This window comes from Sapajus apella, unplaced genomic scaffold (assembly GCF_009761245.1).
Source record: "Sapajus apella isolate SASKATOON/1434 unplaced genomic scaffold, GSC_monkey_1.0 scaffold10, whole genome shotgun sequence".
In the NCBI taxonomy this organism is placed as follows: domain Eukaryota; kingdom Metazoa; phylum Chordata; class Mammalia; order Primates; family Cebidae; genus Sapajus; species Sapajus apella.
In genome coordinates this window covers 27,765,110-27,784,421 of record NW_022436950.1, presented here as the reverse complement: position 1 = coordinate 27,784,421, position 19,312 = coordinate 27,765,110, and the positions used below count along the sequence as shown (strand labels likewise).

Genomic DNA, 19,312 nt, shown 5'->3' with positions numbered 1-19,312 from the left:
GTACACCATTTAATAAACAGCATTTGATATGCTTCTGGGTCCTGGTAGAGATGGATCTTGGGTCAGACCTTGTAGCCAGAATTGCCTGTCATGAACAGGGTTTTGTTATCATGTCACAATGCTATCATACTGGCTAGGTCCAGCAGCAATCCATTGTAAAATTAAAGTAGGATATGAGTAGGGGCAGAAGCAGGAGTAAACTGCATAAGCAAATGGTTAAGACCCGCCCCCCTGTGCCATCCACCACTGAGCTGGCCCCTCTCAGTCAGCTCATGCCTGTGGCTGTGTGGGTGCTGAGAGAATTCACTTAGGACAAGCTGACAGAGTAAGACATAAACTAGACTTGCTATGTGGGTATGAGCTGACAATCGATGGCAGCTTCTCTGTCTGCAGTCTCACTTACGAGTGGACTTGAAACAAAGACAAGAGAAAATCTTACCAAAGGGCATAATTCTAGGTAGTGAAACTGATTACTCATTCGTATGAAAAGAGAAGTAGCCTGAGCTTAGAATATATATGAACTCACGAGCTTGTCCTGGGAGAAGAAATACTGGAAAAATTGAGAAGGAAGGGAATCTGGGGCAAGGAGATATGTGTGAATCCATGTGAGTGGGCACAAAGTATGGAACAAATGTGTATTCCAAGTTAACATCCACATGAAAGCATCCACCACAACAAACAGGCACTTTGTTTAAAGCAAATCCAATCTTGCTTTCTTTCCTTCCCCAAAAAGTGTTGATTTTGAGACTGCTCCTTAATAATCCATTCTCTGTCTCAGGGAAACCCAACCTGCAACAGGTACATACATGATATTAAATAGCCATTCTTTCTTCAAGGTCTTGTGATACGGTTTGGATCTATGTCCCCACCCAAATCTTATGTGGAATTATAGTCCCCAGTATTGGAGGTGGGACCTGGTGGGAGATGACTGAATCATGGGGGCGGCTTCTCATGGTTTAACACCAACCCCTTGGTGTTGTCATGGCAAGAGTGAGTTAGCATGAGCTCTGGTTGTTTAAATGTATGTAACACCTCCTGCCTCTCTCTTCTTCTTGCTCCGGCTGTGTAAGACACACTTGCTTCCCCTTCACCTTCACTGTGATGGAAAATTTCCTGAGCCCTCCCCAGAATCCCTCATGCTTCCTGTATAGCTTGCAGAACCATGAGCCAATTGCCCCTCTTTTGTTTAACAATTACCCACTCTCAGGTATTTCTTTATAGCAGGATAAGAACAAATTAATGCATCTTGAAAAATATGCTACAATGAAACACTTTCCCAGTTCTGCCAAATGGAATAGGTAAATATTATAATTAGCCTTATATCAGTTAGATTCAACTTTTGTAGTCAAATGAGTTTCAGAAAATACATGTTTGGAGTTTTTTGATTTCAGAATTCTGGATTAGGAAATGCAGACCTGCATTTAGAAGATTAATGTCCTTGTTTTCCCAAGAAAGCTTCAATTTGGCAAACCAAGCCTTATAAGCCACGCCCATCAGAGATTTAAATTTTTTCATAGGCAAATACCGAAATGTTTTAAATGAGTCTGTAGTTTGAGATACGTAAACTAATGTGAGAAAGGAAGACGGTAAGTTATCACATTTAAAGTGAACCAGCCATATAATTTCACACAATAGGTCTTCATATTTAGTCACTTGCTAGTTGCTATAGTTTGGAACTGACAGCCTTCAAAGTGAACCACTGTAAAGGATATAGTAAAGAAAAGGGGAATTCCCTAGTTCAAATTTACCTGGTACTTCTGCTCTAGCCCAACCCTTGGGCTTCAACCTCAGGACTTGAATAAAAGGGATAGCACCAAAAAACTCCAAGAAAGCATAGTTTTGACTGTCTTTGGGGAAGACATCATAATTTGAAAGTAGTAGAGTATAACATGTAGTAGTATAACATGTGTCTAAAAAGAGGAAAAATACGATCATCTAGCCCCATCCTACAACACTGCCAAGTCCTCAGTTTTGTAAGGATGCTAGATGGTGACATATAGGGTAACTTTAGATAAGAGGGTATTAGGTGAAAAGCACTGGTGTGAATATTAAAAATTTAAGAAGTGAAATCTTTGCTGTCTTAGAGTTGGTGTGTCTGTGACTTTAAAATGTCAATTAAGAGATATATTAAATATATATTAAATATACATACATATAAATATAAAGAAGGCAAAGCACAATATTTTTAATGGATATGAACATGTTTCATAATAATGACTAGAATTGTGTTTTCAAAGCCTTTTTAAATAATCTACTCCTCTTGGCCAGGCGTGGTGGCTCATGCCTGTGATCCCAGCAATTTGGGAGGCCAAAGCTGGTGGATCACCTGAGGTCAGGACTTCAAGACCCGCCTGGCCAACATGGTGAAACCTCGACTCTACTAAAAATACAAAAATTAGCTGTGCTTGGTGGCATGTGCCTGAAATCCCAGCTACTCAGGAGCCAGAGGCAGGGAAATCACTTGAACCTGGGAGGCGGAGGTTGTGGTGAGCCAAGATTGCACCATTGCACTCCAGCCTGGGTGACAGAGCAAGACCCTGTCTCCAAAAATAAAAATAAAATATCTATCCCTCTTATCCTTATATCCTACCTATCTCTTTGATTGTTATAATGACTCTGGAAAGCAGGGAAGGAAAATAAATACATTTATTTTTAAGACAGAGTTTTGTTCTTTTTGCCCAGGCTGGAGTGCAATGGCATGATCTCGGCTCACTGCAACCTCTGCCTTCCAGGTTCAAGCATTCTCCTACTTCAGCCTCCCAAGTAGCTGTGATTACAGGTGTGTGCTAACATACCCAGCTAATTTTTGTATTTTTAGTAGACACCAGATTTAACTATGTTGGCCAGGCTAGTCTCGAACTCCTGACCTCATGCGATCCACCCACCTCAGCCTTCCAAAGTGCTAGGAATACAGGCATGAGCCACCGCATCTGGCCAGAGATATAATTTTTATAACCCACATCTTAAAGAAGAGGGAATAGAGAACTAAATGTTTTATTTAAAAATCATGTAACTAATAAAGAGACAAAGCCACAATCCATAGACACTCTAATCCCATGTCCCTTATACAGATTGAGTATCCCTTACCCAAAATGCTTGGGACCAGAAGTGTTTCAGATTTCAGAATTTTTGGGATTTTGTAATATTTGCATAAACATAATGAAATACCTTGGGGCTTAGACCCAAGTCTAAAAACTATATTCAGTTTTTATGAATCACATACACCTTTACGTATGACCTGAGGTAATTTTATATGATATTTTAAGTAATTTTTTCTGTGAAAGGCAGTTTGTGTACATTGAACCATCAGAAACAAAGGTATCACTATCTCAGCCACCTGCATGGACAATCTGTAGTTATTTGGCATCACCATCATTCATGACACTAAATTTATATATTACTGATAAGCAATCACATTCTTACACTTATTCACACATAAATATGTAAAAGTAAAAAAAAAAAAAAAAAAGTATACCACTAACACAGTGAAAAGATATTGTGCTCAGAATAACTAGGTATCACAGTAGAATCACCAGAATACCTGTATCAGCTGTGAAACAAGAGCAACAATAAACAATGCAGGCTTTTAGTGTCTACCTATGACGCTGTGTTTTGATTAAAAGGTTACTATACACTGTGTTTTCTTAGGTACAAAGAAACATCAGAAACAGTTGAGGAATCAGGGAATGGGTCCTACAGGGATAAGGGGGCTTTCTGCTTGGATGGCTTTCTAAAATGTTTCCTCCGGGGTCATCTGCCTCATTAACAATGAATTTTGTCTTAGAAGTCTCGTTTTAATTGCATAAACTCACATGATTTCTTGTTCTGCTATGAATATACCATGCCCTAGTCCTTCAATAAGCTCATTACACATTTTCATCAAGTCATCTCTAGGAACTTTTTATGCAATGTTAAAAAATCTTAACTGTCACTATTACCACAATCGCTTTTATACAGAGCCACTTCAGCTATTTCACCATCAGTCAATAAAGGAACAACTTGTTATCAATGTTAAACACTTCTGTGATATCCACTTCTTCCAGCTTACTGACGAATTCTGAAAATATATTTTTTTCTTACTTGGCATAGGGAATCTTTCCAAGCAACTACCTTTTCCCTGAACATAGTCACAGGTCAGAGGTTGTACCAGGCATGCAAAACTGTGTCTTTAATTACTGTGTTCCAAGCACTGACAACAGCGTATACAGCATTCTTCAGGCTAAGCTCCTTTTGAAAACCTACCCACACCCAGGCCTCTGTTCACTGCTGCTAGCATGCTGCTCATGCCTGTAATCCCAGCACTTTGGAAGGCCAAGGTGGACGGATAATGGGGTCAGGAGATCAGACCATCCTGGCTAAAACAGTGAAACCCTGTCTCTACTAAAAATACAAAAAAATTGGCCAGTTGTGGCAGCAAGTGCCTGTAGTCCCAGCTACTCGGAAGGCTGAGGCAGGAGAATCGCTTGAACCTGGGAGGTAGAGGCTGCAGTGAGCTAAGATCTGCACCACTGCACTCCAGCCTGGGAGACAGAGAGAGACTCTGTCTCAAAAAAGGGGAAAAATGTGTTTTTGTATTTACTCTTCATTTACTCTTCAGACTATAATGAAGGATAGTCTGGTTACATGGCTGAATTAATGAAGTCATATTTGGGGGAAAGTACATGGCATAAACATTATTTTTGATGAGAGTTTCAGCTGCAGGATGAGTAGAACAGTTGTTGAGAAAAAACAAAATCTCATAGTCATCATCCAGTCCAGGTTCCCAGCAGTGAGCAGGAAGTGCTGGTTCAAAATGCTTGAGTGAAGTCAATAAGAAAAGTTGTTCTGGTAACCCATGCATTTTTGGTAGCCTAATAATTGACTGGTAAGAAGTTCTCTTTGGAGACAGTGAGGATGCAACCTTTTGCCTACCATAGCAAGTTTACATTGATGTGTGCCTGCTGCATTAGCACATTCCAGCACAGTTATTCTATCTTCGGCATCCTCAATTCCTGCAGGGGCTGTCTAATGAACTGTGGTCAGTGTTTTTCTGGAGGAACAATGCCAAAACAGTGATGTTTCATCAGCATCACAGAATTGTCCTGGTGTCAGATATTCATCAGTGATGACCCAGGCAAACTCATTGATAAATTTCTCCACTGCTTTGTAATCAGCAGATGTTTTGTCACCATGAATCTCTAAAGATTTAGTGCCATGTCTTTTCTTACATTTCTGTGGCCAGCCTGTTGAATATTTACAGTTCTCTTCAACTTTCAGTTCATTGTGCTAGATCTTTGCTTGTTTCATGATCAGCATATCATTATGTGGCATATGTTCAGCTACATGCTGACAAATTCAGTCTTTCAATACACAAGCAAGATCTTCATTATTAGCTTTATCCAGTGTTATTCTATTTTTCATTAGCTTCTGTTTGTCATTTTCAGCACAGGACTCCAACAGTTTATCCTTCTGTTTCTTCAGGTCACACAAAGTGTTCATTCCAACACTGCACTCTTCTCTAAGATGTTGCATACTTACACCATTCTCCCATTTCTCCAAAAGCTTGACTTTCTGTGCTACAGATAAACATAAATGTTTCCTCTTATTCTTTCCACTCTTACTCAGAGGGATAGCTGCAGGCCTTTTTGACATTTTCAACAATATCTCAACACCTCAGAGCATAGAATAAGCAACAAAACCCAGTGAGTAATGCACAAAGGTCTTGGTTCCATGTGGGGTATTTAGGAAAACCTTCCAGTGGTGTGTCTGGCCTGCACATGTGCCATTTTATTACCCTTTGTGGGTATGCTTCCCTGGGGAAGTCTGGGTATACATGAAAAAGATACATCACAGTTGAAAGGGGCTGAAAGTGTGTTTCTTTTTCCCCCTTTTGGGAACACTAAATAAACTGTGTTGTGTACATTTTGACTGTGACCCATCACATGAGGTCTGGTGTGGAAGTTTCCATTTGTGACATCATGTCAGCACTCAAGCTTTCAAATTTTGGAGCATTTCAGATTTTGGATTTTTGGATTATGGATGCTCAGCCTGTACTTCCCACTGTATCACATACACAAAGTGAAGTAAGTCACATTACATGTATGGTACAGGCTATAAAGAATTCTTTTAAATGAGTATATAAACATATATAGTGATTTTTTTTCTGCCTTTCCAACAGGAAATATCTCATTGATCACTCAAAGAAAAAAAAAAAAAAAAAAAAAAAAAGATTCACGCAAATATCAATATATTATCCTGAATATCTGATGAAAGTTAAGCTGTTCATTTTGAATCCTCAGGATGTTATCAATTTGTTTAAGATCCTTTAACATACTCTTTATATATATGTTTTAAGGTTAATTCGCTATTAAATCTCTCTCTCTCTGTCTCTCTCTCTCTCTCTCTCCCTCTTTATATATATATATATGTGTGTGTGTGTGTGTGTGTGTATATATATATTGTTTGAGGTTAATTTGATATTAAAATTATAATGCTAAATATTCTAGTTACAAATAAGGAATCAGAAGTAATTTTAGGTAAAAATCCATTGTAATAAGAATTGGACCCTATTCATTACATAGCTTGCTGCCACTTAACTAATTACTTTTTGGAGAAGTGGTACGACAGGCAAAAAATGTTGTGGTATAGTAAAAACAGTAAGAGTTTTATAACCTCAAACACGTCATTCTTTTACTATGAAACTTTACACCAACCACTTTAAATTTTTGGTTTAGTTTCCTTATTTATAAAATGGCGGTAATAGTACCTATACTCACCTATATCCAAAGTACTTAACAATATTCTTACAAGCTTCAAATTAAAATAAACTAACATACAATTCCTCTGATTTCAAATAATGACCTAATTAATTTGGTTATTCTTATTCTGTTACTTACGTGGACATTTCTTGACACAGAATGCTCCATACGTGTACTTTGCATTGAAATTGTGCTCCAGTTGAAAGGTGGTTGGATTGTAGACAAAGGTCTGGGGACACTGAGTAACACATGCTCCACTGTCATTGAAATTCATGCAGGCCTGCAACATAGCAAATATTACTTTCATTTACAAGTAAACTTCATAATACTTGTTAATCAAACACTGCCCAATATGCAAAAGTTGTTTTCTTAGTATATAATTATTCCATAGTACTAAAAAATTTGATAATTTTAGAGTCATGTATGTTTCTTAAATTTCATAAAATTTTTTTTGCAGTGTCACTAAATAGGTCATTTATGGTTACTGATGCTCAAAGTGATTAATATGTATCTAGTAATTTCTAAATTGAGAATTGGTTTAATGTTAGCTAACAGTGAAAAATTATTGAAGTTTACACTTACTCAAAGCATTTATGCTTAATCTTAGAGTACAGCACTTGCAACCAAATCCCTAATTCTACAGGGTAGACATTCACTTGAGCTAGTCATCATCCAGTCCAGCTACCCAGCATTGAGCAGGAAGTGCCGGTTCAAAATGTGTGGGTGAAGTCAATTAGAGCTGGTATTTTAAAGAGTTCCATGTCTCATGTGATGTGTAAAGCTAAATTATCACCATTGTCTAGTAAGAAAACATTGTGATGGTCATTTACATTGGACTTAAAGAAACGGCTCTGGTTGGTGACTAGCCAAATACCAATACAGTATACGCAATGCCAAAATGTAAAGAGATAACTAGCTATAATTAGCTTATAATTAAATAATATGATGTAATTTCTAGTAGGTCTTTTTTCCTAATGCCACTCCACTCAGTAAAAGCCATCACGTAGAAGTAAGTTCATTTCTGCTGACTCACATATTTATATTAAGAACTCAATTTATTAATATTTTCAAATTCATTTGGGAAGAATTAAAACAATTTTATCACCTGAGAGGTAGGCATTTGATATAAAAACAGAATATGTGTATTAGTCTATATAAACATGTGATTAACAAAAGTGTGGATGAGTTAATTCTTTTTATTAAGAAATCAAGCCATTTTAGGAATAATTTAGGGCTTGGGAAGCAAGCTAATCTGAATTCAAGCTACGATTTACATTTAATCATAAATAGTACATATGGTTATTAATAAGCATTAATCTATTCTGTTTCCTCAAAACATTTGCTTCATCAATTGTTGTTTTAGCAAGCGCTTTATCATAAACATGACAATTCCCTGATGATGGTCTACTAGATGCATAATCAGAACGAGACTTACTGATGATACATTATTCACTAAGATGACACATTCTAGGAAGAATCCATTAAAAACCAATCTAGAAAACTTAGTAAGTTTTAATTTATGGCTATAAAACTTCATGTGTCCTTATAATTGCTTTACTAACATATTTTATGCAATGTTGTACACAGATTGCTTGGGAACAAAGAAACATAAGTCAGAGGAATAAAACAAATTTACCTTTCAGACAGCATACAAAACAATGTAACTTACACTATGGCCTTAGTCTGGTATTTGAACATTCTGTACCAAAAGCCAAAGTGGAATCACTGGTCCATTCCATAAAAGTAATGGAGTGATAATTTGAAGTTCACTTAGTACTGTGCTTATCATGATAATGGAACCATGAAGAAAATTGCACTGCAAAACTTCTGAGAGTTTTTGCTATTGCTGTTTATTGTTGTTGTTTTGGAATTGTAATACAATACCTGCAGTGTTCAGTGTCCTCAGAATCAAGCTTCCATCCTCTGTCTGATGATAGACAGAAGAAGGTTCTCAGTTCAAGACTTGCTGAGTATCTCCTTTAAATTTTTAACATTATTTCCTTTTCTTCTTCCTCCCTATCCACTTCTGCTGTATGTATTTTTGTTTCACTATTGAATGAGTGCAGATGATAATATTTCTTATGATATTAATAAAACTAAGAAATTACTGTCCATATCATAAGAGCTTTAATATATAGTTTACTCATTTCTGCAATTAGGTTTTCTTTTCTTTTTTTTTAAAGCTCAATTCAACTACATATATTTGCTGGATATTTGAGAGAAAAAAATGTCTGTGTTCATTTTCAACTATAAAAATATTTGTGTATTTTTAAGATTTTTAGCTTTAAAATTAAACTGGTGTTCTTTGTATGTGAAATTGACTTAACTAAAACTCAGAATTGCTGATATGTATGCCAAAGAACAAAGAGTACTGTCAGGAATATGATATCAAAATATAAAAACTGTCCCTAACAAACTATTTGTAAATCTTAAATTTTTAAATAATATTACCTTTAAAAATATAAACTAGAAAATACTGAAACTCAAAAATATATCCTCTATAACATTTAAATTTATGTTCAAGAAATAAAATGCAATTGCTCCCACTCACAGAACTCAATGATGCAACCACATAAACAGGTAATCACTTAATCGCTACATTTCTAGAAAGGTTGCTATTAGATTCTAAAAAGATATCTCAATATATTCTCCAGTGAATCTCATTTGTAATATAAATTATATCAGAAAATACAATTCATTGAACAGAAGAGAATAATTCTAGTTAATCAATAGCCAACTCAGTGAGGGAATGACTTCAAGGAGGGCCGAGCATTTTTCTTAACCCTCAAGTGGCTAAAGTTGATCTTATTGTAATAAGATAAAGATTCAATATGCCTGAGCCAAATAGGGAGGGAAAGGGGAGCAGGATAATAAAAGAGAGAAATCGCAGACATACGAAACAGTCTGTGTCCTTAGGTCCTGAGCATCCTCCAGCACATTCTCGATGGCAGCAGTCACTGACGTAGGGTCCATAGCATCTGCCGTCACATTGTTCTGCACACACGGTCCTTGTCACTGCAGAAGACCGAGATAGGACCGTGATCAAAGTCTGCCACCAAGAGAAACTCATAAGCAGAGTTCTGGAATGACAATTTCTCAACCTCTTTGACTCAATTCAGTGCACATTTAATGAATGAGGTTTGCAACTAGAGCAAAATTGTTACACAAAAATCTCCAAAATTAATATATAATTTTTTTATATTCTTTCTTGTTTTCGCAAATAATTATAGTGCTTTATGACAATTATACAACTTAACAAGAAAGACTCCAATCTGAAGCCAGGCACAGTGGAGTGTGCCTGTAATCCCAACTACTTGGGAGGCTGAGACAGGAGGACTGCTTGAGGCCAGCAGTTCAAGGATACAGTGGGCTATGACTGCACTTGTGAATAGTCACTGCGCTCCAGCCTGGGCAGCATAGCATGACTCTGTCTCTAAAATTAGTAAAAGAAAAACAGAAATGACTAAATAGGCATTTGGCAGGCTAGGAAAGGTGAAGTTAAGTCACACAATGGGTATAGTAAGCTCCTAGTAGAAGGTGTCCCCAGAAATGGGTCTGAGATTTTCAGTAGTCAATGTAGAAAGGGACACATAAATGTTTAATTAATTCACATAATATTTTACATGAGGAAAGAAAGAAAAAAGTCAAGAAAATAAGGGAAGGGGAGGGATGGGGAGGAAAGGGAGGAAGGAAAGAAAGAAAGAAGGAAAGAAAGCCATTCATAGTAAACACAACAAAAAGTATCATTGCTCTTTTCTTATAACATGCTTCAATCCAAGCTGACAGTATCATATAAAGGATACTTTAGTAAAACCAATGCTAAAGATTATGCATTAAAATTATAGTAATAAGAGACAAAATTCTGCTCTTCTCACTAATTCCAAAAAATATTTTTACAGTATTTAAGGTACGAATTTTACAGGAGATGTATAGCATATAATTTCATGGTTTCTGTATTTTCACTTCAGCCTTGTTTCTGCCCACATTTAAAAATAATTCTTCTAAGCTTTCTTTGTTGCTACTTATCAAGATTCTGCCTCGTAAACATTAGCATTCCCCAGACTTGTTCTTGACAATTTTTTGGTGGTGGGGGGACTATGGCTCATTCCTGGGTAAAGTCATTCATCTTCTACTTAGCATACTATGAGTAGATGACTTTCAGATCTAGAACTGAGTTCTCTATGGAGCTGCGGCATGTATTTCCAGCTGTCTACAGAAGTCCCCATTTTGATATGCAAGGTGTAAAACACAGAACGTAACTTTCCTCCCACACCCACTACTGAGTGGATTTCTCCTCTAAGTTCCCTTATCTCAATTAATGGAAGCCATATATCCAGCCGCTTGCTAGCAATTTGTAATGTATTTTCTGTCTCCTATCCCCTCATCATCACTTCTCATACCTAATAACATTGCCAAGTATTAGCAATTGTTTCCTAAATATTTCTCAGTAGATTCCCTCTTTTCTATTCCAACTTTATTCAAAAGCCTCTCTCTAAATTATTATGCAGTATTCTAAAAGTTTTCTCAGATCTCATCTTTTCTTTCCAGTTAATCCTCCACAAGGCCCTAAAAGTAATGGCTTGAAACTGCAAATATCAATGCCTATAAATCAGTGTTGATTCCCAGTATGAAACTTCTGACCATCCCTGTACTAAGGATTAAGCCTTTGGCAAGGGACAAAAGTCCTCCATAAGTTGACCACCATGTCTACCCTTCCAGGAATCTCATCACTCTAACTCTGTTTCTCACATCCAGTCAGATAGAAATACCACTTGCTATTCAGCTGTGATTCTCATTGCATCTTCACAAGGCATTTCTCCATGTTAAAAACTTTTCCTAGCCTCTCAGCGTGGGAAATACTTGCTCTGAAACCTTTCCAGACATAGCTTCTAGCTGAGTTATTTTCTCACTCTTGCTTCTGAACAATAAAGAAGATAAAGTTAATGCAGCAGTATAGATAGTCTGAAGATCTAGGTTCAAATCCAAAATATGTCCATGTGATATGGGCAAGTTATTTAACCACTCTGTAGTTTACTTAACCATTTTTAAGATGGAGTTAGTATCAGTACTCATCTAATAGGACTGAGGATAAATATAGAGGTATAAAGTGCTTTACATGGTCCCTATTAACAGTGCTCAGCAACTTATTTTTATTGCACTTATACATTGTATTTTTTTCATGTTTGCTTCAACTTCCACTAAACTATGGCTTTGTTGAAGTTTATTGTATTCCTTAAGTTTTAATCTTCAGTGATAAATACAAAGTTTTTTTACTTAACACACAATATAAGTAAGTATCCCCTCCAAGTAAATAGATAAGTCCTATATTGCTAATTCAATGGCAGTATCTTCTGGGTGCTTAATATATTTATCAGAGACATAAAAAGGTATAGAGAGTTAAAGAAGTAGGTCACTAAGAAATACAAATAGATATTAAAATACTAAGAAACAGATCATATGAAAATACATATAAATTGAAATCATTGTTAATTTCCATTATTAGATTTAAATGCTCCTTCACTTCTGCTGTTGATTATTTCATGATTTCATATTTATACTTTGGATCCTCTTCCACTGAACATGATGATGGTATTCATAAAATAATGCACAATATTGAATATGAAGAATATTATTCTATTTGAGGTTACCTAATTATTCTCTATGAAGTACAATCAATGCAAACATCAAATATAGTTTAAACTAAAATGGCACTTGGACTCACCCTCTGTCATGTTTTTATTTTGTAAAAATAAGGTTACATGCTATTTTTTACCATAAGCTTTAGAAGATTTGGAAAATCATAAAATTTTTACATCTGGATTCGTGAAGGTGTATTTTGTATTTGCAATTTGGGTTACACTAAACTTCAAAATAAATTATTTCTTCTATTAGTGTTCTGGTACAAAATTCTACATAATAAATCCTCTTGGCCTATCCCTTCATCTTCTTTAAGTCTTTGATCAAATCACACCTTTGTAGTAAAGTCTGCCGCTGTTTAACACTGAATCTTTCCCAATCAACTGACCCCTTATGAACATTTCTCTTCTTTTTTCTCTTTCTTTCTTTCATCTCCCTTCCTTCCTGTATTTTGTTACAGCATCAATTACCATCTAACATATTTCACAACTTACTTATTACATGTATTTTGTTTCTTGGTGTATTGCTATGTTTGAAACTGTAATTGGCATTTACATAGTTTTATTTATATTTATATTGGATACACACTACATATACATATGATATATATATATATATCATATGTACCCAAACAATTTATATCCACTCATTAACTCTTCGTGTCACACATTATGCTTATATTGATATTTCCATCTTTTAACCAAGTAGTATATTTTAGATGCCCTAATTAGTAATTCATACAATGTAAAGGAAACTTTTTAAAAGGAAACACTTTTAATAGACAGTTTTGTACAGAATAAATTCAAACACAATTCTTCTCTTCTAGGTTCAATAAAGTGCTCTGATGTATCAACAGTCACCAATTAAAATAGCAGACATTTGTTAAATAAATAAATTACTAGATTTGAAATGTGTTATCACAGGACAGTTTATCAATTTGCTTCTATTTGACAGCTATTGCTCGGCTGGGAAACAATAGCATGGAGTCAACAATCATATTTTAATAATATGTCACATCATATTTTAATCATAGATATGTCTAAGTGCTACTTTTTATTTTTAGCCCTACAGAGATTTAACGTAACTAGACAAAATGTTTCAGTGCCTCTTTATTTATTTACTTTGGTTTATCCTGCCAAATGAGAAAATCAATGCAGAAAATAATTATAATGACAAGACAAGTAACCCTGAATTTAGTTAAAATTATTAAACAATCATGTTAAAATTTCTGAGTACTCTATTTAAATACAAAAATAGTATGTTATAAATATAATCCAACATAGTATAATATTTGACTCCATAGCAATTATTATGCTATGGAACTATTAAGACATTTTAAATTATTTAATCATTTGTGTTAAATTAACTTTAAATTTTTGAAAATGGCAATTTTTTCCACATAGTGGTCAAATATTTCATATTTTTCAGGGCACTTTGATTTCAGATATTATATTCCATTTTAGAAACATGCAAAAAATTCCTCTATATTATTATCCAAATGCAGATGCATTCTACACTTCTTATTTAACATGTTAAAAGGGAATTATGGTTTGTATTTTCCAAAAATAGTCTATAATTGATTTTTTTATATATACTACATTCAACATTAAATATAAGGTGTTTCACCATCAAGATTTTTACATCCCTTAATTCCAAATGAAAATTCAATAAGCATGAAGCATTTAGACAAATAAAAGGTAGGCAAAACACACACACACACACACACACACACACACACACGCACACACACAATAAAGCTTGATTTCTAAACAGTGATGGGTTAAAAAATATTTCTTTATATGATTATATGAGACTTGTATCAAGAAAGAAAATATTCCTTTAAACAATTCAAGGCTACATGCAGGACAAGTGGAAGGGCATCATAGAGTAAATTTATTTAGTAGCATTTTTTGATTAATAAACATTACTTAATGTGAATAAACTCATCAAATTATGCTCATATTTTATTTTGATGGAGACACAAAACAAAAAATACAATTCCTGAAATAAATGAGGTAAGTCAGCCTCTACAGGAACATTAACTTATAACTGCTTTGGTTTTTATTAATTCCATCCTTGCCCAAATATTTCATTACATTTTTTTTCTTGTATTTAGTATCCTTTCTAAATTGCTTCACTGGGTACATTAAAATATTTGGGTCCAGTTTTAACTAGCTTAATCATTGGTGATATGCACTAAATGTGATTAATATAAAACGTAAAACCTGGGATGTTAAACTCCTTATATTGGTGTCACTAAACTTGACATGGGGAATGTGAATTCTTTCAAAATATCCATTAGAGAATTAGATGGGTAACATTAAAGGAATCACACATTTCATGGTAAGCCAATACTGCTGAGAGAATATCTTATCAAGTCAAAAATTATTAAAAAATTGTTAAGTAGCTTAATCTTATCAGTATCTCACTAATGAGAAATATGGCTTAATTACTTCTTTCAATATAATGATTATCAATACTATGATTAAAGTTACTCCCTTAGAACAAATTTATTTTACTTGAAGGAGCTTGGCAATTTACTAAACACTGATTGTTGCTTCCTAGCAACAATAGCAAAAAAGACAAAGAATATTCATAAATAATGCAAAACAGAGCACTGACATCATAGTGACAAAAAGATCTCTGTTCCCCCATTAACTATAGAAATAAGGATAAATATAGGCAAAGTCTTTGCTTCTTTCTATACTCTGACACCTCCTTCTCCTCCCCTATCTCCTTCCTTATCTCCTCCAGCTTCTCTCCTTCAGTGCCTTTCGATTCTCTTCATCCTCTACCCAGTGGTTCTGAACTGGGCTGTATATTAGATCATTTAACAGAGTCTTTTAAGCTTGAATATTGGAATTCTTCTGTAAGTAAAAATTTTCATTCAGTCAGTATCAGTGGGGCCCAAGACTGTCCATTTCTAATAAGCTCCCAGGTAATGTATCTGCATACTCATCTACAGACCCCATATTAAGTAGCAGAATATAGAGTATTTTCTAGGAGCTTTGGTAGTTTTAATAAGCTCTCGAGGATTCCAGTATTCAGTTTAGAGTTGAGAGCCTTTATTTTAACCAGTCAAACGGGAGAAAAAATTTTAAGTCACTTATATCATTTGATTGACTGATTATTCCTTGTCTGAAACTTAATCACAGTGATTGCTTTAATTTCCTATTTCGTTGTAAAGCTCTCTATCACTAATTGAAAAATCAAACAAAAATTGATGTGCAAGCAGACAGGAAAATTTGGGAGAGAAATGATCTATATTTTCAATAGAAATACTGTCTCACTGGTTCTGAAGGCAAACATTATGGATAAATGAGGTATCAAAAAACTTCCCTTCTCTCACGCAGCAGCTGTCCGAGTGAAAAGTATCTTGGGGCAACCCACAATTCCATTGCTAAGCACATCTTAAAGCATATTTATTTTATTTTCTTATTATTATTTTTTTTGAGACGGAGTTTCGCTCTTGTTACCCAGGCTGGAGTGCAATGGCACGATCTCGGCTCACCGCAACCTCCGCCTCCTGGGTTCAGGCAATTCTCCTGCCTCAGCCTCCTGAGTAGCTGGGATTACAGGCACGCACCACCATGCCCAGCTAATTTTTTGTATTTTTAGTAGAGACGGGGTTTCACCATGTTGACCAGGATGGTCTCGATCTCTTGACCTCGTGATCCACCCGCCTCGGCCTCCCAAAGTGCTGGGATTACAGGCGTGAGCCACCACGCCCGGCCTATTTTATTTTTTAAATTTTATTTCAACTTTTATTCAAAGACTCATACCTCTATGCTGCCTTTATTCTATTTTTGTTGACAAAATTTTGACTGTGTTCATAAAACACATCGTGTTTATTGACTAGATAGTATTTGAATCGAGTGTTTTTATGACGTTTTCAGTTACACACTTCATGGTTTGAGCTAGAAGAGAAATACTTGGGTTAAAATAGAGGTGATACGGGTTGGATGTGAGGAAGAATTATTGACTATTACCAGGATAAAAACACTGTAATGGGCTTCTTAAGTGTTTATTTGTCACTATTTTAAGGGAAATCTCTTCTAAATGTGTTAGACATTCACTTAATTAAAGATAGGAGGGTTGATGAAATGTTCTCTAGAGGTACCCTCTAGCTCTAAGATTCAATGTTTATTCCTATGAATGATAAAATTGTGTCTAAAAAACTGAACACTTTGGGTGTAACATGCTTTTAGAAAGCTATCAATGGGATACTCTTGAAGTGAAATACATGAAGCTCACAGATCATCCAAGAAGAGGCATTACTTATAGAACATGTTAAACTGTGTAAAAAAATTAGGTTCAATGAAACTAATGCCAAACTATACATTGTTATTCATTCTTACAAAAGAGAATAATTGAACATATTTGTGTGTCCAGGGACAGGTAGATTCTAAAAGCCAAACAGAAAGATTTAAAATAAAGATGTCTGGCCCATCTCCTAAATTCTGACTCAGTAAGTCTGGGGAAGGTATCAGAAAATTCATTTTTATTTGGAGCCTTAAGTTTTTTTAGAAGTAGATTTTATAAGCCAATATCTCCAAACTTCTGCTGTAAGGCACTCTCTTATTTCTAATAAAAGGTTTCCATACATGGAAAGGCAGAAGCAGAGCTGGTTTGATCTTAAACTAGAATGCTCTTTCCTATTTCACATTACATCACAGAAGAAATAAGTGAAAAATTGTTGCTTCACAGAGTAAGGCCTCATCATAAGCCTATGTCCTAATTTTTACAGGAAAATAATTTTGCACTTTAAAGACTTTTCAATTCTTTAAGCCTGCAAAAACGTATGATCTAACATATTTAAAAAGGCTCTCAGAGATCTTTTGTGAAAAAAAAAAAAATTAGACCTAGCAAAATGGAATTATCAAAAAGCATCTGGGCTTCTAAATGACCAGAATCATATACATTTTTACAACACAAAATAAAATATAACTAATTCTCTTTTATTATTAATTACTAATTGGTTTGGTGATAGTTACTCTAGATGAACTGACCAGGACATACCATGAAGTATACACTCCACAGGTAAAATAAGTGTTTAATCCAAAATGCAATCATCTCTGTAGTTACCCCTGGAAAACAGAAAATTCCTGGACAGTCCTTAATTAATAAGAGTAGGCTCAGATTTTGGCAGCTACTAAGCAGGTTTGACCTGATAAATCCCTGGTGACCCATGGACTATGACATGATAATATTGTTAGTTATGTCAAAGAGGTAAGGGATCTTGTCTAATCCATTCTTTGTCACCACCTGCTTTATTCATTTATTTAACGAAGTTTTATTCAACGTGTTTTATAAAGACATGATCTATGATTCATTGAGGAATCGTAAAGCTGATTTTAAACTACACACTTGGCCACCAGGGAAATTCTCCCTTCTTAATAGGCTATTAGCATCTCCACAGTTTGTCAGTCACGATTGAAAAAATATCGCCCTGTTACATTAACTATAAAAATATTCTTAAGGGTTAGTATAAGTTACTTTGCATATTCCTTACAGGCCTATAGATAATGATTTCAAAGCAATAAAGGAAGAATATGAATCTGTAGAAGAAGCCTATAGTATTTTTTAAGAATATTTTTAAAAATTAGAATTGAGGTCTGCACCTTACAGTCTGCCAATAAATGATAGGCTGCAGATAAAGCAGTAAAAAAATTATAATAATTATATCATAGATCTTTCACAAACCAAAAAATATGGAAAAGTTGGTATTCAAATTTTTTAAATCACTGTGCATTATAATAGACATTTCCACAACTAACCCTGTTGAAAAACAAAACAAAAAAAAACCCAAAAAACAAAAATTACCTTATTTTTTTACTTATTCTAGTTCCCTATCCAAAATATTAGCAGAGGAAAATACTAGTTTTTACTCTACTAAGATATTAGTAGAGGAGAATATTCGGGCCAAGAGCGGAGGTGGCTCACACCTATAAACCCAGCATTTGGGAAGCGGAGGCAGGGGGATCAGGCCAGGAGTTCAAGACCAGCCTGGCCAACATGGCAAAACCCTGTCTCTACTAAAAATTCAAAAATTAGCTGGGCAGAGGCAGGGGAATCGCTTGAGCCCAGAAGACTGAGGTTGCAGTAGGCCAAGATCACATGACTGCACTCCAGCCTGGGACATGCAGCAGAAAATATTTTAAAATATTTTTTAAAAATAATAAATATTTAGAAATTCTGTCTCAAAAATATTTTAAAAAATTGAAAATACTCAAAGAATGTTAAGATTTAAAGAAACACAGAGCATCATATTAGGAAAACAATGAACAAATATCTGTTGAACAAACAAATACTATCTAGTCCAATTTTCTCATTTTATTGATGAGGAAATTAAAATGGAAATAAACTTACTTGCTTATGAGCAAATCTAAAATAATGTTCATACATCTCTAAGAAATATCACTACTTCTTCAGAGTATTCCTGGAAGTTTCTAGTTTTGAAGAGGTGAAGAATTGGGTAAACTATTAGTGAGTGTATAAATTGATACGTGATTTGTTGAAGACTAATTTGTCTATCAAATTTGTATATGTAAATTCACATGTGACCAAGCAGTACTATTTTTTTTTTTTTTTTTTTTGAGATGGAGTCTTGCTCTGTTGCCCAGGCTAAAGTGCAATGGCATGATCTTGGCTCACTGCAGGCTCACTGCAACCTCCACCTCCTGGGTTAAAGCAATTCTCCTGCCTCAGCCTCTTGAGTAGCTGGGGTTACAGGTGTGCACCACCATGCCCAGCTAATTTTTGTGTGTGTTTTTGTAAAGATGGGTTTTACCATATTGGCCAGTCTAGTCTCGAACTCTTGACCTGAGGTGATCCACCCACAATGGCCTCCCAAAGTGTTGGGATTACAGGGGTGAGCCACCGTGCCCAGTCAAGCAGTTCTATTTCTAGAAATCTGACTTATAAAAGAATGTGCGCCT

General features: G+C 35.1%; 1 protein-coding gene across 4 annotated transcripts in view; it reads right to left on the bottom strand.

The window, feature by feature from the left end:
- ERBB4 (erb-b2 receptor tyrosine kinase 4) overlaps positions 1-19,312 on the bottom strand; it is a 1,187,662-nt gene that overhangs the window by 347,750 nt on the left and 820,600 nt on the right. For all 4 annotated transcript variants that reach the window (XM_032277666.1, XM_032277668.1, XM_032277665.1 and 1 more), the window contains exons 6-7: positions 9,634-9,752; positions 6,876-7,017 (exon numbers count right to left, since the gene is read on the bottom strand). In XM_032277666.1, the coding sequence (XP_032133557.1) occupies positions 6,876-7,017; positions 9,634-9,752 (261 nt within the window). The remainder of the gene's footprint in view (positions 1-6,875; positions 7,018-9,633; positions 9,753-19,312) is intronic.